Genomic DNA, 18461 nt, shown 5'->3' with positions numbered 1-18461 from the left:
GCTAGAAAGATTTGCAGCTGATACTAGGTTATCATTGACTGGATTGTTTTTTTTTTATGGTTCTCGGGGCATCATTCCTTAAGCTCCCGGGAGATCTGTGTTACTTTAAATAACAACTTTCTGGTGTGCTTGCTGGTTGACTCTGCCTGCGTGCAGTAGTGATCTAGCGTGTCTATTTTTTTTTCTCGTTCTCTAGCACGTTTACGTTTAGCTGTTTGGCATGTGCGCCTTTCCTTTGCTTTGTTATGATACTTTATTTATAGAACTTGTGGGGGGTTTCTCTAATGAAAATCGACGAGAAAGCTCGTTGTTTTCTTCAAAAAGAAAGTACCAACATTTCGCCATTTCGGTAAGTTTCGATTCACTCACTATGTAAAGTAAATCGACCAATATAGCACCAACAAATTCCTATATGTATTCTTCACGAAATTCAGTGGCCATAAAATGCCCCGAATCATCATTATATACTCAAAAAGGAAAATGTGAACTCCTTTGCAGCTAGCGGATGTACAAACGGTCTGTGTCGTCATCCCTCACGGGCATGTAACCCTAAGCTAGTGCCGCCGGAGATGGTCGAGCGCGAGCGCGAGCGTCGGCGCGAACCTTTCGACGTCGACGCGCACGTTCTGCTTGCCGAGGTAGTACTCGGCGACCTTGTCCCAGCCGCTCCGGTGGACCGAATCGGGGTCCTTGATGGCGGGGTGGTCCGGCCCCAGCGTCTCCAGCAGCGTGCTCTCCTCCACCGAGATGCTGTACTCGAGGTACCGGAGCCCCATGTTGGCCGCGGGGTCGCCGAACTCCCTCTGCGCCATCGGCTCCAGCTTGCCGTAGGGCACCACCTGGATGACCACCGCCCCCGGCGGCAGGAACGCCGAGTTGGTGAGGCCGGCGCCGTGCACGCCGAGCAGCACGTCGAACGAGTTCACGGAGAGGGCCAGCTCCTTGACGCGCACGTTGAACCGCGGGTCCGCTATGGTCACCTCGAACCCGGCCTTCTCCGCCGCCTTGACGATCTCCGGCACGTTGACGAGCTTCCGGTAGTGGCCCCGGTCGAGCAGCATCAGCCGCGGCTTCTTGTTTTTGTTGTCGTCCACCGGCGGGCTGCTCTTGTTATTAGTCAGGCTGATGGGAGCGGCGCGCGGCAGGGAGTAGGTCTCGCGGAGGAAGGCGGTGAAATTGAGCATGGAGAGCGGGACGCCGCCGGGGACCAGCTCCGGCACGATGTTGAACTCCTTGTGCATGTTGAGGCCGACGGTGACGTGCCGGAAGCACCGGATCTGGTCGTCGTGGTCGAGGTCCAGGACCTCGTACTTTGTCAGCCGCCGCACGACGGCCTCGTACTTGCCGAGCCACCAGGGCTGGATGTTGCCGGCCAGGAGCTGGACCTCGCCGCCGTACCGCCGCGACGCCACGAACAGCGGCACCAGCGCGTCGCTGAAGTCGTGGAAGTAGTTGCCCAGGTGGCCGCCGAGCGCGAGCACGATGGCCGGGACGCGGTGCGTGACCGTGCACGCGGGCGCCGGGGACGCCACGGACGTCGAGTCGAGCTGCGTCACCGTGACGTTGGGGATGCCGGTCATGTTGAAGCGGGCGTAGGCCTGGATGCTCCACTCCCGGCGCTCTGTCCGGGACGTGACCGGCACCAGGGTGACGGTGTGGGCCGTGCCGTTGGTCCGGACATCGCCGAAGACATCGCAGGTGTAGGAGAAGGGGCTCGCTCTGCACACCACCTTGCCGTTGTCTGCTCAAAAAAAAGGGACAGTGATTTGTCAGCTTCATTGATCATTGAGCATTTTATTGATCAAGTGGAATTAATTGATATGTGCCATGCAACTGAATGAAGTCTTAAACTGCATTTTAATTCCTTCATATAATTCATTTGCGCGTGCATATCTTTAAAATTTTCTTATATCTTGGTTGATGATGTTAACCGCCCTGTCTAATTATGATTCCATGTTGTGCGCGTATCTTAACATGAAAGACATTAGAAACTCAATACATCGACTTAGCTATACAAAACTCTTTAGACATATATTCCAAAGTTTGTGCTCGGCCCCTTTTATTTGATACCAAAACTATTATGTCAGTGGCCCCTATGCAGTAACAACGTTCCTTGCAATTGCTTGTTAGAAAGGAAAACAACGAAATTCATTGGTTAAGCTAGCACTGTTAGCTCCGCCAAGGGACGGAGCTGCCTGGACTGGATGAGCTGACCCCAATGACTTCTGGAGATCCTTCACTAAATCTTACTTACCTCTGTTTCTAAATGTAAGACGTTTAGGCAGTTCAAATTAAACTGCCAAAACATCTTACGTTTAGGTAGGAACATTGGGTGCACTAGATTAGCATCAAGTGTTGTTTCTTTGTGAAAGTTGAACCTAGTGTAATGGAGATAACGCCATCAAATTTGTTTTCTAGCTCCACCCTACTTAATATAGTCAAACCGTGAACTATTTTTTATGTCAAGAAGTCCCTAAATAGTAAGATTTGTTTGGTAGTGTTAGGTCCAATACAAGAAACTTCTTCAGCACAAAAATCCATATGGTCCCTAAAGTGGTCTAGACTTGTTATTTGTCCCGTTGAAAAGTATTTTGACAATGATGTGTGAGTTCATTGCTTAAGCTAGCCCAGCCTAGGCGTAAACCCGCTGCTAGCTCCACCCGTACTCAAAATAGTCAAACCGTGGACTTAATTTTATGCCGAGAAGTCCCTAAATTGGTAAGATTTGGTTGGTATTGTTAGGTCCAATTCAAGAAACATCTTCATCACAAAAATCAATATGGTCCCTAAAGCGGTCTGGACATGGCCATTTGTCCCGTTGAAAAGTATTTTGACAATGATGTGGGACGGCTCCATGCAAAAATAGGAACAAAAACATGAAACATGAAAAACGGGAAATAGGAACAAAAAATGCAAAAGAAGGAAAAACATTGACATGTGAAAGTTTCATGCATTTCTTGAAACTCAACTAATTTGTAGAAAGGGGTAATTGTACTCCTACTGGTTTTTTTTTTGTTTGAAGAAAGGAACTTGCGGGATGGCATGGAGGCCCACCATCAAAATGGGGAGGGTGGGGTGGTTTGGAAATCAGGGGGTGTTATTGGGGATAAAGACATATACATTCACACATGAGAAAAATGTTCACACATGAAAACAACTATCAAAACTGTTCCGTAAGTCCAGCATTATTATTGTAGAAAACAGGGGCCGTCGAAAAATGTGCTACTATCTTTTTTGGATGAATAGAAAACATTCGCACATGAAAACAACTATCCTCCGTTTTTCTTGTTTATTGTAAAAAAACGATGCAGGAATGAACTAAATTCAGACGGTTTCGGCACTTGAGGGACCACTTTTTTGGGGGGCAAATAGCCTAGTTTCATTCATAAAACTTGATCCAAATACTAGTACTACTACTACACCAGATACGTACAGTACGTACGTCCCAAAGATAATCGGATCGAATCGGCACATTTATAGCATTATTAGTGAGCAGGCAGTAGGTACATAGAGTAGGTCCGAAAGCTACTTACACGAATCGAATCAAACCATTACCCTTGTACTGTATATATTTTCTAAAAGTAGCAGGAATAAAATGCGTCATCTCATCACATTAATTCTGCTATACTAGGAGTAGTTTAGTTAGGGGGAGGAGGAATATTGGACATACCGAACGGCTTGGCCGCACCGTCGTCGTCTCTCTTCCCCACACCGCGCGCGCGGCCCTCTGCTTTCGGCGGCCCTGCTTTTGGTAAAAACACAGCGCCCTTTCGCTCACTCATTCCGTCCATACCATGCCACCGACAGAAAGAGAGATGTATTTATATTTACGCCGCAAAAAAGAAGATGTTTATACTTACCCGGTTGCTGCTCGTGCTGCTGCTCTTGAGCTGATTTGGCCTCCGCCTTCCCCTCTCCTCCTCGATCCCCTTGCGTTAATCCTACTCCTAGTCAATTTAGTCATGATTCGATGAGTCAGAGTCAGAGAGGCACGCCTCACTGCTTCCAAATAACAGGTTGACTTAATTGTGTTCTTTTTCTTTCTTTTCACCACGCCGGCGCCGGGCCCGGGCGGACGGCGGGGTAGTGCGGCATCAATGTCGATGGAACGAACGAAGTCGAAGAGTAGTTGAAATTGGACAGAGAATTGCAGGGCAGGGGATGGCGATGGGTGCTCACCTGCTTCGCCGGCGCCGGGGGACTTGACTGCCTGATGCTTCCTGTGCGTCGTCGTCGTGGGGACAGCTGCAGATCAACAGTGACTGAATGAGCGGTGCGCGGCGGCGAGTGAGGGAGGGAGGGAGGAGAGTGTAGATTTGTTGGGTGATCGATTCAACCGCGTACTAGTACGTACCGACGGGGGAGGTGACGGCGAACTGCTGGGAGACGACGAGGTAGGTGAGGAGCACGAGGAGGAAGCCGGCGACGAAGCACAGGTTGAGGTGCCTCTGCGCCCAGCTCCCCAGCATCAGCCCCTTCCCCCCCGCCGCCGGCGCCGCCTGCTTCGCGTCGACGCTGACCATCTCCGCCTCCTCCTCCTCTGCCTGCCGGCCGCGGCCGGGTTGAGGGATCCTTCCTTCCTTCCGGCGGTGCGCCGCACGAGTTTATTGAGTGGCCGACTGGCGTGGCTGGTTCACATGGGAGAAAGCCGGGCAGATAGCTTGGGACGGGATAGAAGGCTACAAGCGAGGTGGTGCTGCATGCAGATGCAGAGTGAGACTTCTCTGGCTTGGCTTGGGGTTCCAAAGCTTCCGTGTCCACTCGTTCTCTCGTCGGTGGTCATTTTGTACCCGTCCGGGCGGCGCCTTTTGCACTTACGCCCCTGGTAGTACGCTACAGTGCACAGAGCACCCAACCCAACCCAGCGGTTTGATGCAGAGCAGCAATTAACTCGAGACGTGAGCGGTGAGCCCCCAACCCAACCCAACCCTCGCTGGCCACGCGTGTTCCTCCCGTCCCGTGCATCTCCAATCATTCATCTCATCCCCAACCATCCCGACCGTGACCGCCCCACATACATGAGATCACGAAAAAATAAAATACTCCCTCCGTCCCATAATAAAATAAGAACGTTTTTTACACTATACTAATGTCAAAAACACTTTTATATTATGGGACGGAGAAAGTACAAACTACTACTACTGCGAAACATCTTTTTTCTTTCTTTTATTACAAAATGTGGTAGGTATTACCAGTGCAATTTATATAGTAGGAAAAAATGCAGTGACTGCGTGCATGAGTTAGAAATGGTGGCACGCGTCATGGGTCAGCGAGAGATTTCACCCACTGGCAAGGTGGCATGTGCAAAACAGATGTGTTCCACTTCTTTTGCCTGCCGGTTACAGCGTGCGTGGGCCCGGATGGACACTGCCCAGCTCCTGCGTTCCTTTTTAGAATAACAAAGGGGCTGTTGATCTGTCATTCGACGGAAAGATAGAAAACGAACACGTTTTAAGCTGAAAGGGAAGGGGATCCAGCAAAACTAGCAAGGCATAGTCGGCAGCTCTCGCATCAGACAAAACACTTGGCTTAGCTTAGTCTAATCAGGCTTGCAAAGCTGCTGCGTAGGGTATGCGTATCTTTATCTTAAAAGTGTTTTATTAACTTCTAATGTAGCGTAAAAAGATACAAGGCATAGTAAGTGTACACACCGACATCGCACGACTAAGATGCATACACTAAACATCAACTCACACACACACACACACACACGACAATAATGAAAATGCCGGCAACATGTAACGCCCCGATCTGGTTTCAGGGACGACCGGAGTAGGCTAGATCGGATCGGGGGAGAAGGGGGAGGAGAAACTTGGAGAAGGGGATGAGCAGAGGAGAGAGGTAGGTGAGGGAATCAGTTTACTTCATCAACCATGCCGATACACACCCATCTCCAGGGCTTAAGTACACACGCAACGCCTACTGGCCCCTAGCCCCTTTTGTGCTTACAGGTGGACCCACGCACGCTTACACTTGGTCATGCCAACCATGCCAACTGGCAGTCACACGGTGGTGTGCACTACCGCTGTGACACAACAACAAACTTCTAGTAAATCGAAACTCCTATGGCCGAGCGGGTGGAAGGCCTATCCATAAAATATGCCGTCATCCCTGGTTCTAGCTCCAAACACATACAGACCACCACCGTAAACAGCGATCATTGTTCTGAACGTTGTAGAGTAGACCACACATGAAATCAGTGTGTACGCAGGTAGATAATCTGCATTGGAGGTGAAATTTCACCATTGAAAAACCATGTTATTTTCCGCATTGCCATAACGAGCATAATAAGGTAGACGCTCACCCCCTTATAAGGGCATCTCCCACGCCGGCCCTGAAACCGCTGGCACCTGTCCGGACCCAGCTGACCAGGCGCTGCAAGCCATACAACGGTTTTCCGCGTTTGTTCGTGGACTAGACCCGGTGTCCGTTTTCCTGAAAACATGAAGCAAACCAGGGGGCTTTGCAGGAGTCCAGACACCAGCCACGTTAGACTGCAACACCCCTGGCACACCCAATACTGAGGTGAAGCCCATGCATTCGGAGCTGGCCTTACTGTTTTTGCGGCAACCCCCCGTCTCAACTCTCTCTTATACTACCCCCACCCCCTCTAGCTCTCCACCCCAATTCCTGCCCCTTTTCATTGTCGCATGGACCTATACAAAAAGCTGCCGAAAATGACGGTGGTGGAGGATCCGAAGAAGGTGGCCGCCAGAAAGATCAACTAGGCGGCACGGCAATCCAACCGCCTTAAACAAAAGGCAAAGGAGGTGACGTCGCTGAAAAAGAAGGGTTGTGGGTGTGGCAGCAAACGTGTAGGCGGCGGGGAGGGCCTGGGACCCAAGGCGGCGCCTCTGGCTCTATTTTTGCCGGAACAATACAAGCCTTCCTACTTCTACGCCTCCCAGCAGCTCGATAGGCAGTCCCTAGCATCCGTCGCGGGGCACGTTCCTCATTGCGTCGACGTCAACATTGCGCTGAACAAGAAACGATAGTAGATAGAAGTTGATCATCGACACATATATGAGTTCATTGATTTACACATGGTAGATTCGTCGAAGCGTCGGACTAACCCTGACCTTAACTGCCCAAAGTGGGGCTCACCAAAGCCCTCTGGGTCCGGCGGCAACACTGCGGCGTGGCGGCGATCACTCGTCATCGTCGTCGGAGGTGAGGTCAATGAACATGGAGTCTTCTGCATCGGCTTCGCGGCACCACGCCCCCGTCTTCTCGTTGAATTTCCCGCGCCCTGGCAAGGGCCTGCTCGTACAAGACCTGGCTGATCTCCTCGCCCCAATGGCGGCGCTGCGCCACCTCCTCCTCCTCCCACGCACTGCGCTCGAGAATCACCGCCTCGATGGCGTCCACCTCGAAGAGGGGGAGGGGGTGATAGTCCTCCGGCCCGACGATGCTGGCGCACGGCTGCTCCGTCTCAGGCTCCCTCTTCACCACACGGAGCGGGGGGAGTTCCTCCGCCTCCCTCTTGACATGCGGCAGCGGCGTGCGCGAGTCGCTCGCGCTGGAGAGCCGAGCTTGCCGCCGCTCGTACTCCTCTGTCTCGCGACGGAGGAGGGACGCCGGCAGCTCAAGGCCGCGGTTGGTGTACCGGCGGGCGGAGCACTTCCGCGCCTTGTCAGCAGCGACGCAGCGCTTGCGCTCCTCATCGGCACTACTACCGGCGGAGCAGCTGACGCTCCACATCCCGCGCCACATGCGGGGGGGGGGGGGCGGATCTGTCGCCGGGGTCGCGGATAGGGGTGGCCGGCGGCGAGAAATGCGAGTGGATATGGGTGAAATTCTATCACGAACAATGCGGCACAAGGTTGGATATTGTTTTTTAACACAATACAGACGCAAGCGCTCATATACACGCGCTCGCGCATACACTCACCTCTATGAACGCACACATGCATACTCTATCCTTATGAGCACTTCCGAACGACTGAACCGGCATATCATCTTGAAATTGAACTCTAATGGGCTGGGGACACCGCATTCTCTCTAACCATCCAACCACAGGTTGGTTCGCGGTTGGATATTGTTCACGAAGCCTTTTTGCTACCACTTTGCCAACAATTTTGGTTTTATAGTAATCCAACCTATACATGTGTGAAAACCTTTTGGCAGTAGGAAGAAAAGAGCACATATAATTAACAAAATGGTTCCGTAGTTGAGAGACTTGACTAATTCTCATGTGAGTAGCAAAAACGATGTATTAACAGCTACCAATGCTACTTTTCGTTGAGTTTTGGTGTGGTGTGAAGTTTAAAAACCTCTTGCTTAGTTCAGTAACTCCTTACCAAACACATTGCATTTACTGAAACAAGTTAATTTTTCTATTCACTTGAGGTAAATAAATCAACCAATATACCAGCAATTCTTCTATGTATGTATGCTCCACCAAATTCAGAGGCCATAGAATGCCCCGAAACTGTACCAACAAAAAAAAACGAATTCTCGGTGGCCCATGCAATTTTCTACTTCTGTCGAAGATGTTCGATGGCCAGAGCAAGCGTGGGCGCGAAGCGCTCCACGTCAACGCGCACGTCCTGCTTGCCGAGGTAGTACTCGGCGACCTTGTCCCACCCACTCCGGTGCACCGACTCGGGGTCCTTGATCACGGGGTGGTCCGGCCCCAGCATCTCCAGCAGCGTGCTCTCCTCCGCCGTGATGCTGTACTCGAGGTACCGGAGCCCCATGTCCGCCACGGGGTCGCCGAAGTCCACCTTCGCCATGTGCTCTAGGTTCCCGTACGGCACCACCTGGATCACCACCGCCCCCGTGGGCATGAACACGGCGTTGGTCAGCCCGGCGCCGTGCACGCCCAGCAGCACGTCGAACGAGTTCACCGACCGGGCCAGCTCCTCCACCCGCACGTCGAACCGCGGGTCGGCGATGGACACCTCGAACCCGGCCTTCTCCGCCGCCTTCACGATCTCAGGCACGTTCACGAACTTCCGGTAGTGGCCACGGTGGAGCAGCATCAGCCGCGGTTTCCTCTTCTCCTGGTCCTCCGGCGGGCTGATGTCCTTCATAAGGCTGATGGGCGCGGCGCGGGGTAGGGTGTAGGTCTCGCGGAGGAAGGCGGTGAAGTCGACCATGGAGAGGGGGGCGCCGCCGGGGACCAACTCCGGCACGATGTCGAATTCCTTGTGCATGCGTAGCCCGACAGTGACGCTCGGAAAGCACCGGATCTGATCATCATGATCGAGGTCCACGACGTCGTACTTGGACAGCCGTCTCACCACGGCCTCGTACTTGCCGAGCCACCATGGCTGGATGTTGCTGGCCAATAGCTGGACCTCGCCGCCATATCGCCGTGACGCCACGAATAGTGGCACCAGCGCATCGCTGAAGTCGTGGAAGTAGTTGCCTGTTAGCCCACCGAGCGCGAACACGATGGCCGGGACGCGGTGCGTCACCGTGCACGCCGGCGCCGGGGATGCCGCGGAGGTCGAGTCGAGCTGCGTCACCGTGACCTCCGAGATGCCAGACATGCCACGGCGGACGTAGGGCTGAATCTTCCACTCCCGGCTCTCCGTCTCGGTCGCTGGGACGAGGGTGACGGTGTGAGCTGTGCCGTTGGTCCGGACGTCACCGAAGACGTCGCACGTGTCGGAGAAGGGGCCCTCCGTGGTACACACCACCTTGCCGTTGTCTGTTCAGCACCACAAAAATGAGTAAAAGGTTCATAAATCATGAAGCATTTCCTTGTGAAAAAGATAATGAAAATACAGATCAGGAAAAGGAGTGATTAATCAACCGTTTTGTTGAACATGTACTGAGAAATAAGAATAGGGTCTGGCACATCTGGATGGTTCATAGTTATTGCACACATGGATCTTTGCGTAATCAGTGACATAAAACTTATATGTGCAATAGTTAGATGTGTTTCTCATGGAACTAAATCATGAAAGATGTGTTCCAATTAATTTGATGTGTTCGGTGTCGGTGACAAGACTCCACATGAATCTTCGCACAATCAATGCCACAGAACTTAGATGTGCAATACTTAGATGTGTTTCACATGGAACTAAATCAGATGAGTTCCAATTTATTTGATGTGTTTCACGTCAATGACAAAACTGAAACTGCATTTCTCTTGCTGCAACCAGAGTCCAGACCACACAACATTGATGTTAACGAAGGTTGTTAAATACTTCCTCCGTCCCAAAATAAGTGTCTTGAGCTTAATACAAATTTATACTAGAGCTAGTACAAAGTTGAGACACTTATTTTGGGATGGATGGAGTAGAAGAATAGCAAACATATTTATGCACAAACTCATATCTTTTCATAATACAAATATTCATATGTTTGGCCCCTCAGACTATTGCTAAAGTCTGTGTTCGTTGCCTACCAGAAAATTTTGGTCCTTTGAGTGGCAAAACAGTCAGCGGTTTCTGAAGTCCCTTGAGTGGCAAAATTTCTTTATCCTAGACTTTTCTCATACATATACATGGTTTGGTATTGTTAGGTCTGATGCTAGAACATTTCAACACAAAAGTCCCTAAATTCCCCAAAGTGGTCAACACTTGGTCAGATGTCCTGTTGAAAATTATTCGGGAAAAGCATACTTTTTAAAAAAACTCAATTCAACTGAATAAAATAGAGGGAAAATATTTTTTTAAATAGGACATAAATATGTAAATGTTATTTGTTTGGAGACTACAAGTTTTAAATGAAAATTTAGTAGGAATAAATGAAGATTTAATAGAAAACAGGGTGGAAACGTAAAGTTGGAAAAGTGAAGTATGTAACCACAATTTTAGAAAAGAATGACATAATAATAAGCAAAAGTTATAGAAAAAATATGAATATTTTGGAAATGAAACAGAGTGAGAAAGCAAACCTAGTGTATCAGAATCCCAGGAATTCCATATATAGCTTCCCAAAGTATGCTCTTTGCTCTTTTTCTTTTATAAATATAAATTCATCATGCATATTTTCAGTAATTCAATTACTAGAATATTTACATCGACTCTTCCCCTTTTTGTAAGGAAAATAGCTTGCTGGGAGTGGGCTGCCATGCATCATGCATGCATGTGTGCGAAGCTGGTGCCACGTCATTATGAAAACAGGTCCGAGTGGAACAAGGGACAAAATGCAGATGGTTTTCACAGTTGAGGGGCCCAGCTTAAAATATGGCAATTGCCTAGTTTGATAAAAGATCATGAAAAACAAACATGAATGATGGTCCAAACATACTACTCCCTCCGTAAACTAATATAAGAGTGTTTAGATCACTATTTTAGTGATATAAACGCTCTTATATTAATTTACAGAGGGAGTACATACTAGTGGCCAGGCACGTACGTATACATACGTCCGAAAGCTAATCGAATCAAGACATTTATATATTTCCTAGTAGGAACGAATGCGTCATCACATCACAGCACATTAATTCTGCTTGTTTAATTAGGGTAACGAATATTGGACTTACCGAGCGGTTCGGCAGCGGTGTCGTCTCTTTTGGGGGGCTCTTCCTCCGTCGCCACCGTGTCTTCCGGCTTCTTCCATTCCGGCTCCGCATCTGGCAAAACAACGGCTCGCTTTCGTTCATTGTTCCATCCATCAATTCATTCGAAAGTGCAGGTAGAGATCAACCGTTCTACTAGAAAGAAGAAGGCACGAGTATACTACTCCTATATGCCACTGCTGAAGTCTGAAGCAGTTTGTAACCGGAGTACATGTATGTATTTACCATGTTGTTGTTGCTGCTCCTCCTTAGGAGTTTCATCCCCGGAAGAAGCATCGACAGGTTTCGTCTCAGCCTTCTCCTCAACTCGACCCTCCGGCGTCCCTGGATTATATTACCATGGCGCGATCAGATCAATAAAAAAGCGGGGGCGGAGACACCGGAGACACCTACGTGCGGGTTGATCCATGTTCCCGACATGTTGACTTTCTTAATAACAGATAGTATAACAGGTAGTACATGGATCGAATTCCTCACCTGTTACGCCGGCGCCGGGGGCGCTGATCGCCTGCTTCCGGTGCGGCGTCATCGTGGGGACAGCTGCAGATGTACATATAGGGAATTAACCAATGGAACAGTTGAGCGACGTGCTAGACCAGAGAGAATAGAGTTTGGCCGTTGATCGTCTAACGTACCGTCGGGGGAGGTGATGGCGAACTGCTGGGTGACGACGATGTAGGTGAGGAGCACGAGCAGGAAGCCGGCGACGAAGCCGAGGTTGAGGTACCTCTGCGCCCAGCTCCTCACAAGCCCCTTCCCCTGCTTCCCCTCGCCGGCGCCCATCTCCTCCTCCTCTGTCCCTCCGGCACCTCGACGCGTACACAACAGGCAATCCTCTCGTGCGACGCCGACGACGACCTGTTCCGGCACCGCGCACGAGCCCGGCGACACGGTCGAGCTTTCTTTGTTTCTTCCTCCGCCTCCTGTTTCTTCGTCGACGTCTCAACTTTACATGGAGATAGAAGAGAGACGGGGACAGAAAGCAGGCGAGGAGGTGTGGCGGTGTAGGACTTGGCTTCAGGCTGCTGCTCGCTTTTGTACCCATCTGACCAGGTGGCACCTTTTGCAGTTGCGCCCCTCGGAGAGCCACGAATTTGCACCGGCGGTTGACCGGCGGCGAGGCTGGTTGGTTAGTTGCTCGTGACTGGTGATGTCGGCCTATCATTGGGCGGTTGGCCGGGCCCGTGATCTGCCTGTACTTAGGCACGTCGCTGGTTTATTTTATTTTGGGATAAGTATATTTTTCGTCCCTCAACTATATCCAAAGTATAGAAATGATCCCTTAACTTCAAAACCAATAAAACGTAGTCCCTCAACTTCTTAAACCGGATAATTTTAGTCCCTGATACCGCTTTAGATGGTTTTACTGATGAGATGCATGGTTTTGACTGTTTCGGATAGTTTCGTCCATACCGCGCAGTCCACCGGTTGCTGCAGCATGCACATGGCCGCGTGATAGGCCGGCGACGTGCTTCTCCTGCTGCGCCACCAAGGTGACTTGGCGTTGCTCGGCTCCCTGCTGCCTTCGACGCCGATGAAGGTGCCATTCGTATGGGCTGCCACCCTTGAGTCCTTACCACGTCCATGGCGAAAATGCCAGCACCATGCATGTACTCTACCTGCAAACAACATGTCGTGGTGCGTCACCTGCGTCCCGGCCATGAGAGTCGTGGTCTCCTAGCCTAGCTACCGCCCTATGTGCGTGCATTTCGTCAAATAACTCACATGATCTACAATCTACATGTTGTGTCCAATGAGCACGGGCGGCTGGTAGCCATGCCAAGGTGATTGTATTGTTGTAGACAACGGGCGAGCATGCTGGGGCGGATGACCGGAAGCCGACATGGGCGCAGCTGCATGTGCATGACGCCAGCTCGCTCGCCTTCTTGTCAAAGTCTTCGGCACCCCGGCACGGATGGAGAGCATCGGCATCATGGACCACCACCGCACCTCGACTTCCACATATACGACGGGCTGGCCTTGGGCGACGGCGCAGGCGGCGTGTTGCTGACGCTGGGGCTGCAGCAGCAGTACAACAGGCATGACAGCGATGGCGGTGACTAAGTGAATATCGCGTTCGATGGTTGTCCGAGCAGCACGACGCGAGCTCGGTAGATGCGGCAACCAGGCAGAGTGCAGCTCCAGCAAACACGGACGCAGGTACACTTGGGGTGGTAATGGTGGTGCGACCGCTACAGCCAGCTGGGAATGGCAGCTCGATGTAGTCAAAGGGAGCTTGGCCGGAGTAGTAGCAGACCGAAGATGGCGTACATGGTTTCCAGCGTTCTGTGACCGGCAGCCTCCACTTCGTCGACGAACACGAAACCATCCTAATCAGTCAAACCATGCCACGTCAACCGTAAAACCACCCAAAGCAGTATCAGGGACTAAAGTTATCCGGTTTAAGAAGTTGAGGGGCTAAGCTTTGCTGGTTTTGAAGTTGAGGGACGATTTTTATACTTTCGATATAGTTGAGGGACGAAAAATATACTTATCCCTTTTATTTTTAACAAACACGGATGACACGGAAAGAAGGAACGGAAACAACAACAGTGGCACCACGGGCTTTATAACCGGACGATCGCCTGACTTTTGGTCTAACATGGTGCACTCGTCGTCGTTGTTACTTGTTAGGTCGGCGCGACAGGGACTAAACCCATGATTAAAGCGCTCTCGGCTCGGGCAAGTAAGTACAGTGTTTTGGGTCGATGGTCCTGCCTAACTACACGGAGGAGTTTGATCTTTGATGCGCAGAGTCTCTTTCCATGACAGGAATGTGTATCTTCTTTCTAGACTCTGGGTCGACATGGTCGATGTATGTGCGTTGCTTTGCACGCAGGGACGTACGGTCTTCATACACCGCCTAACTTCATGTGGAAATTAACTAGTCTACTACTATATTTTTGGTTTTTGCGGCGTTTGATCAATTGTTAGCAGTAGTAGGTTAGTAACCTGTCCAGTTTAGAAATGGTCTCCGCGCGCGGGAACGAAGTAACACACCACCATAGAGCAGGTCCACTGCGATAAACACGGCCAAAATGCAATCAAGATCTACTAGTCTTTAATTGACGATGTACTTAACCCAGTCGACTTGGTGTCAGGCTGTCCTAACCAAACCGCAAACACGTGGAACAACCTACTTTGTGCGTCCCGAGTGGTCGAGGCTCCGACAGATCATGGTCTGCTCTTCCTATCCTAAGTTAGAAGCTGGAACAGATCACCCAACTCAACGGTTTGATTAAGTTGTACTAATTCCAGACGTGAGCACCTCTCGCTGGGCAGTTGCCACGCATGTTCGTCCCATGTCCAATCATTAACTTCGTCCGCGACAACATGGCCTCAACCATCCCGACCGCGACTGCACTAATGAGCAAGTACCACTAGTAAAAAAAAGACCTAATATGAGACACATTAGTACCGGTTTGATTTTGAGCCGGCACAAATGTGTCCATTAGTACCGGTTCCAACGGCTAGCCGGCCGTTCTCATTAGTACCGGTTCGTGGCGAACCTTTAGTATCGGTTCGTGCCACGAACCGGTACTACAGAGGGTGGTGGCAGGGTGTTGTCAGTCTGGGGCCCGTCCAGCATCTTTAGTACCGGTTCGTGACACGAACCGGTACTAAAGGTCGACGTACATAAACCCTTCGTCCACCCGAGCCACTCCGTTCTTCCCTTTTTTTCCTCTCCTCTCTCTGTTCTTTCCCTCTTCCTCTCGAGCTCCTCATAAATTTTGCCCAAAATTTGTCAAGATTTGAAGGCTCCCATCCATTCAAATGATCACAAAGGTTATCAACTTTGTCCTTTCAACTCTCATTGCTAGATTAGCTCTTGCAATGCTTTGTATAGTGATTAATTTGGGAGGAATTATATGTGCTAGTATTTGATTTATATGCAATTTGAGGTCAGAAATAACACTTAGTTTGCATATGTAGGTGTGGTTTACTTAGTGCCTTCTAAATCTCCGTCGTAACCACCATCGATCGCCCGCACCATCCCGTCGCCGGTACCACCTTGTGGTGAGGCTCTTGTTCATGAATGTTTTACATTACCAAATTGATGTTTGTGTGATTTGGATAATAGTTAACGGAAAAACTATTTTCCTGCCGACTGGCAGTTAAGGATAGGCACGTACGATCCCGTTCCCCCCTCGCGATCCTTTTTTCCGTTTGCAGATCCCTTCCGTTCCCCAGCGCGATCATGTTTTTTTTTTCTGTTCGCAGTTCCTTTTTTTTTCTGCGAGATTCAGTGTTGTGTGGAAGAAAAAAATTGCTGTAGCAAGGATTTGAACTCTGGTCGTCTACTGCTACCTGAAAGAGGTTAACCAACTGGGCTAACACTACTTGTTGTGAACTTGAACCCAACTGAATATTTTTATCCTTCTTTATTACGCATTGGGAAAAAGCATTATATCTTCTGATTTTTTATTTTTCACTAGTGCATCATGTACTGACTATAGTGGGGGAGGCATACATGTTTACATCAATTTTAAATACATTAAAAAGTATTTCACAAGGGGAATAAACTGATGATTTAAGCACTGCCTAAATTATGTATAAACACTGTGGTAGTTTTGATTGGGGAAAAATTTGTTGACAACACACCCTGAATTTTTTTTAAATAACATGATAATTTATAAAAGGTGGACCAGATAACTTACGTACCCAGGGCCTGGTAACTTTTGATCGAGGAATTCTTTTTGTCGAAACATACCCCGTTAACTTCTATGTAAATAGCATGGTAATTGACACACCACTGACTTGGTAACTTGCATAAAAACACCGTGATAGCTTCCATCCGAAAAAAATAATAAACATATTCCTAGTGAATTTTTGTGTAAATACCATAGCATGCCAGCCGGCCCGCAAGCCTTGAAACAGTTAAATACCAAACATTATGTTTTCCGACAGTCCCTATCGACTCGACATCTGTCGGGTAAGATGCTCGCGGTTGCGATGGAGCTCCCAACTGCCCGTCCCCCCGGGAAACCTGCTATTCAACTATGCATGCATCACCATTACCGCTCGCGCACCCCGACAACTTTTGTGATAAGTAGTACGATAACAGACACTTTGCAGATTTGATAACTTAGGCATAAACACCATGTAATTTTAACCAAAGAAAAATGTTGTTATAACCAAAGTAACTTTAACCCACGGGGGGTTAAAAAGTTCCCCGAGTAACTTTATATGTAAATAGCATGATAATTTACAGACCGTAAACATGATAACTAACATACAAATATCGTGATAACTTTGACGCCAAGAAAACACCCCCCCCCCCCTTTTAAATTTTTGTGTTAGTTGCATGATATTTAGTCACCGCAGTTCCGGTAACTTGCGTTCAAACACAATGATAACTTTGATCCGAAAAAGAAGTATTGAAAAGATACCCCGTAATTTTTGTGATACTTATATATCAAATATACGCACTGCAGACATGATAACTCAAGTATAAATATCACGTTTACTTAGACCGGGTACGCACCACAAACTTGATAATTTAGCTACAAACACCGCGGTAACTTTGACCAAGAAAAAAAGTTGTTGACTACACTTCCCTTACAACTTCTGTATGGTAGCATGATAATATAACACCGCATACATGGTATCTTAGGTACAAACACCACGATAACTTAGACACCAAAGGGAAATTTTGTTGAAAAATATAACCTCAATAACTTTTGCGTAAATATCTTGATAATATAAGCTCCGCATACCTGATAACTTAGGTGCAAACACTGCGGTAAGCTTTACCTAAAAAAGTATTGTTCAATGCACCCTGGTCCTGGTACTTTTCGCGAGGGAGGGGTGATGAAATACACCCCCGGTAACTTCTATGTGAATAGCACGATAACTCACACGTCATAGACCTGATAACTAATGTACCCCGGTCTTGGTAAATTTGGTAACCGGGTGAGGGGAGGGTGGTTGGTGAAATATACCCTTTGTAACTTTTTGTGTGAATAAAATGATAACTCACACATCGCATACATGATAACTTATGTGCGCCAGTCCTGGTAACTTTTTACAACGGCGGAGAAGGGTGGGGGAGGGTTGTTGATGAAATATACCTTCGGTAACTTTTTTTATCAATAGCATGATAACTAACACATCATAGACCTGATAACTTAGGTATAAACAACGCGGTAACTTTAGACCCAAATAAAAATTTAATGAAACATACCCCGGTTACTTCTGTGCAAATAGCACGGTAATGTATGCATCCGGAGCTGATAACTTAGGTATAAATACCACGGTAAATTTGACCCAGGGGAAAGAAGCAAAAACACATCTCCGGTCAATAACATGTTAATATACATATAACATAACTGATAAATTTAGGGAAAATTTTGACCAAAAAAGTGATCAAAACATGTCAACATGAGATCTAATTTCGAAGTACTCATCGCGATGGATTTTTTTATGTGAGAACGATTTTTCAATCAAAAACGATAGTTTGAGCTATAAAATATTTCACATTTTCGAAGTAGGGAGAATTTCCAATGAGATCAGGTTTCCTGTGCTCTACTGCATTTGCATATGGAGGTAATGTTGGAGGAGCCATTTTTATGCACCGGTAATTTCCATGTAAACAGGATGGTAACTGGCGTACCACATAGGTGATAACTTATTTAGCCTAGGTCTGATAACTTTTGACACGAAAAAAAAGTCATTGAAATATATCAACATGGGATCTAGTTTTGAAGGTCTCGTCGCGACGAATCTTTTATGTGAAAACAGTTTTTTAATCGGACCAACGGTTTGAGCTACAAAATATTTTAAATTTTTGCATTGGAAAGAATCTTTGATGACATCATCAATTTCGTTTTTTTCTGCATGTATATGATTAGTAGCCGTGGATTAACTGCTAATGGATAGCGGACACATAAGGAAAAAAAGAAAGAAAATAAGATGAAGTTAATGCATGCATGCAAGCTACGGAGGAATCGTGCGGATCTATTGCTTAACTTCAGTACGTATG

The 18461-nt window shown here is 48.5% G+C and overlaps 2 protein-coding genes across 5 annotated transcripts; both read right to left on the bottom strand.

Annotated features, from left to right (window-relative positions):
• Positions 1–344: 344 nt before the first annotated feature.
• On the bottom strand, positions 345–4757 carry LOC123068271 (beta-1,2-xylosyltransferase XYXT1). Of its 4 annotated transcripts, none has more exons than XM_044490797.1 (5): positions 4355–4757; positions 4180–4245; positions 3861–3947; positions 3671–3745; positions 345–1741 (listed from the first exon to the last, which is right to left on the bottom strand). In XM_044490797.1, the coding sequence occupies exons 1-5, from the start codon at positions 4521–4523 to the stop codon at positions 555–557; spliced, it is 1584 nt and encodes a 527-aa protein (XP_044346732.1). In that variant the 5' UTR covers positions 4524–4757; the 3' UTR covers positions 345–554. The 4 variants fall into 4 exon arrangements, with proteins under 4 accessions (XP_044346732.1, XP_044346733.1, XP_044346734.1 ...); XM_044490798.1 differs by having other exon boundaries at positions 3671–3742; XM_044490799.1 differs by having other exon boundaries at positions 3861–3941.
• Positions 4758–8313: 3556 nt separating this feature from the next.
• Positions 8314–12484, bottom strand: LOC123068270 (beta-1,2-xylosyltransferase XYXT1). The gene is made up of 5 exons (XM_044490796.1): positions 12115–12484; positions 11957–12019; positions 11705–11803; positions 11444–11533; positions 8314–9658 (listed from the first exon to the last, which is right to left on the bottom strand). Exons 1-5 carry the CDS (start codon positions 12260–12262, stop codon positions 8478–8480), a joined length of 1581 nt encoding a protein of 526 aa, XP_044346731.1. The 5' UTR covers positions 12263–12484; the 3' UTR covers positions 8314–8477.
• Between the last annotated feature and the right edge of the window lie 5977 nt (positions 12485–18461).

Source organism: Triticum aestivum, chromosome 3B, assembly GCF_018294505.1.
Source record: "Triticum aestivum cultivar Chinese Spring chromosome 3B, IWGSC CS RefSeq v2.1, whole genome shotgun sequence".
Classification (NCBI taxonomy): domain Eukaryota; kingdom Viridiplantae; phylum Streptophyta; class Magnoliopsida; order Poales; family Poaceae; genus Triticum; species Triticum aestivum.
This window is presented reverse-complemented; position numbering and strand designations above follow the sequence as displayed.

Coding starts and splice junctions, on each gene's coding strand:
- LOC123068271 (XM_044490797.1), bottom strand. CDS start 4,523: ATGGTCAGCGTCGACGCGAAGCAGGCGGCGCCGGCGGCGGGGGGGAAG. Junction 3,746..3,860: donor GCAGCACGAGCAGCAACCGG/GTAAGTATAAAC, acceptor TTTTACCAAAAG/CAGGGCCGCCGAAAGCAGAG. Junction 1,742..3,670: donor CGGTGCGGCCAAGCCGTTCG/GTATGTCCAATA, acceptor TTTTTTGAGCAG/ACAACGGCAAGGTGGTGTGC.
- LOC123068270 (XM_044490796.1), bottom strand. CDS start 12,262: ATGGGCGCCGGCGAGGGGAAGCAGGGGAAGGGGCTTGTGAGGAGCTGG. Junction 11,534..11,704: donor GGAGCAGCAACAACAACATG/GTAAATACATAC, acceptor TTGTTTTGCCAG/ATGCGGAGCCGGAATGGAAG. Junction 9,659..11,443: donor CACCGCTGCCGAACCGCTCG/GTAAGTCCAATA, acceptor GGTGCTGAACAG/ACAACGGCAAGGTGGTGTGT.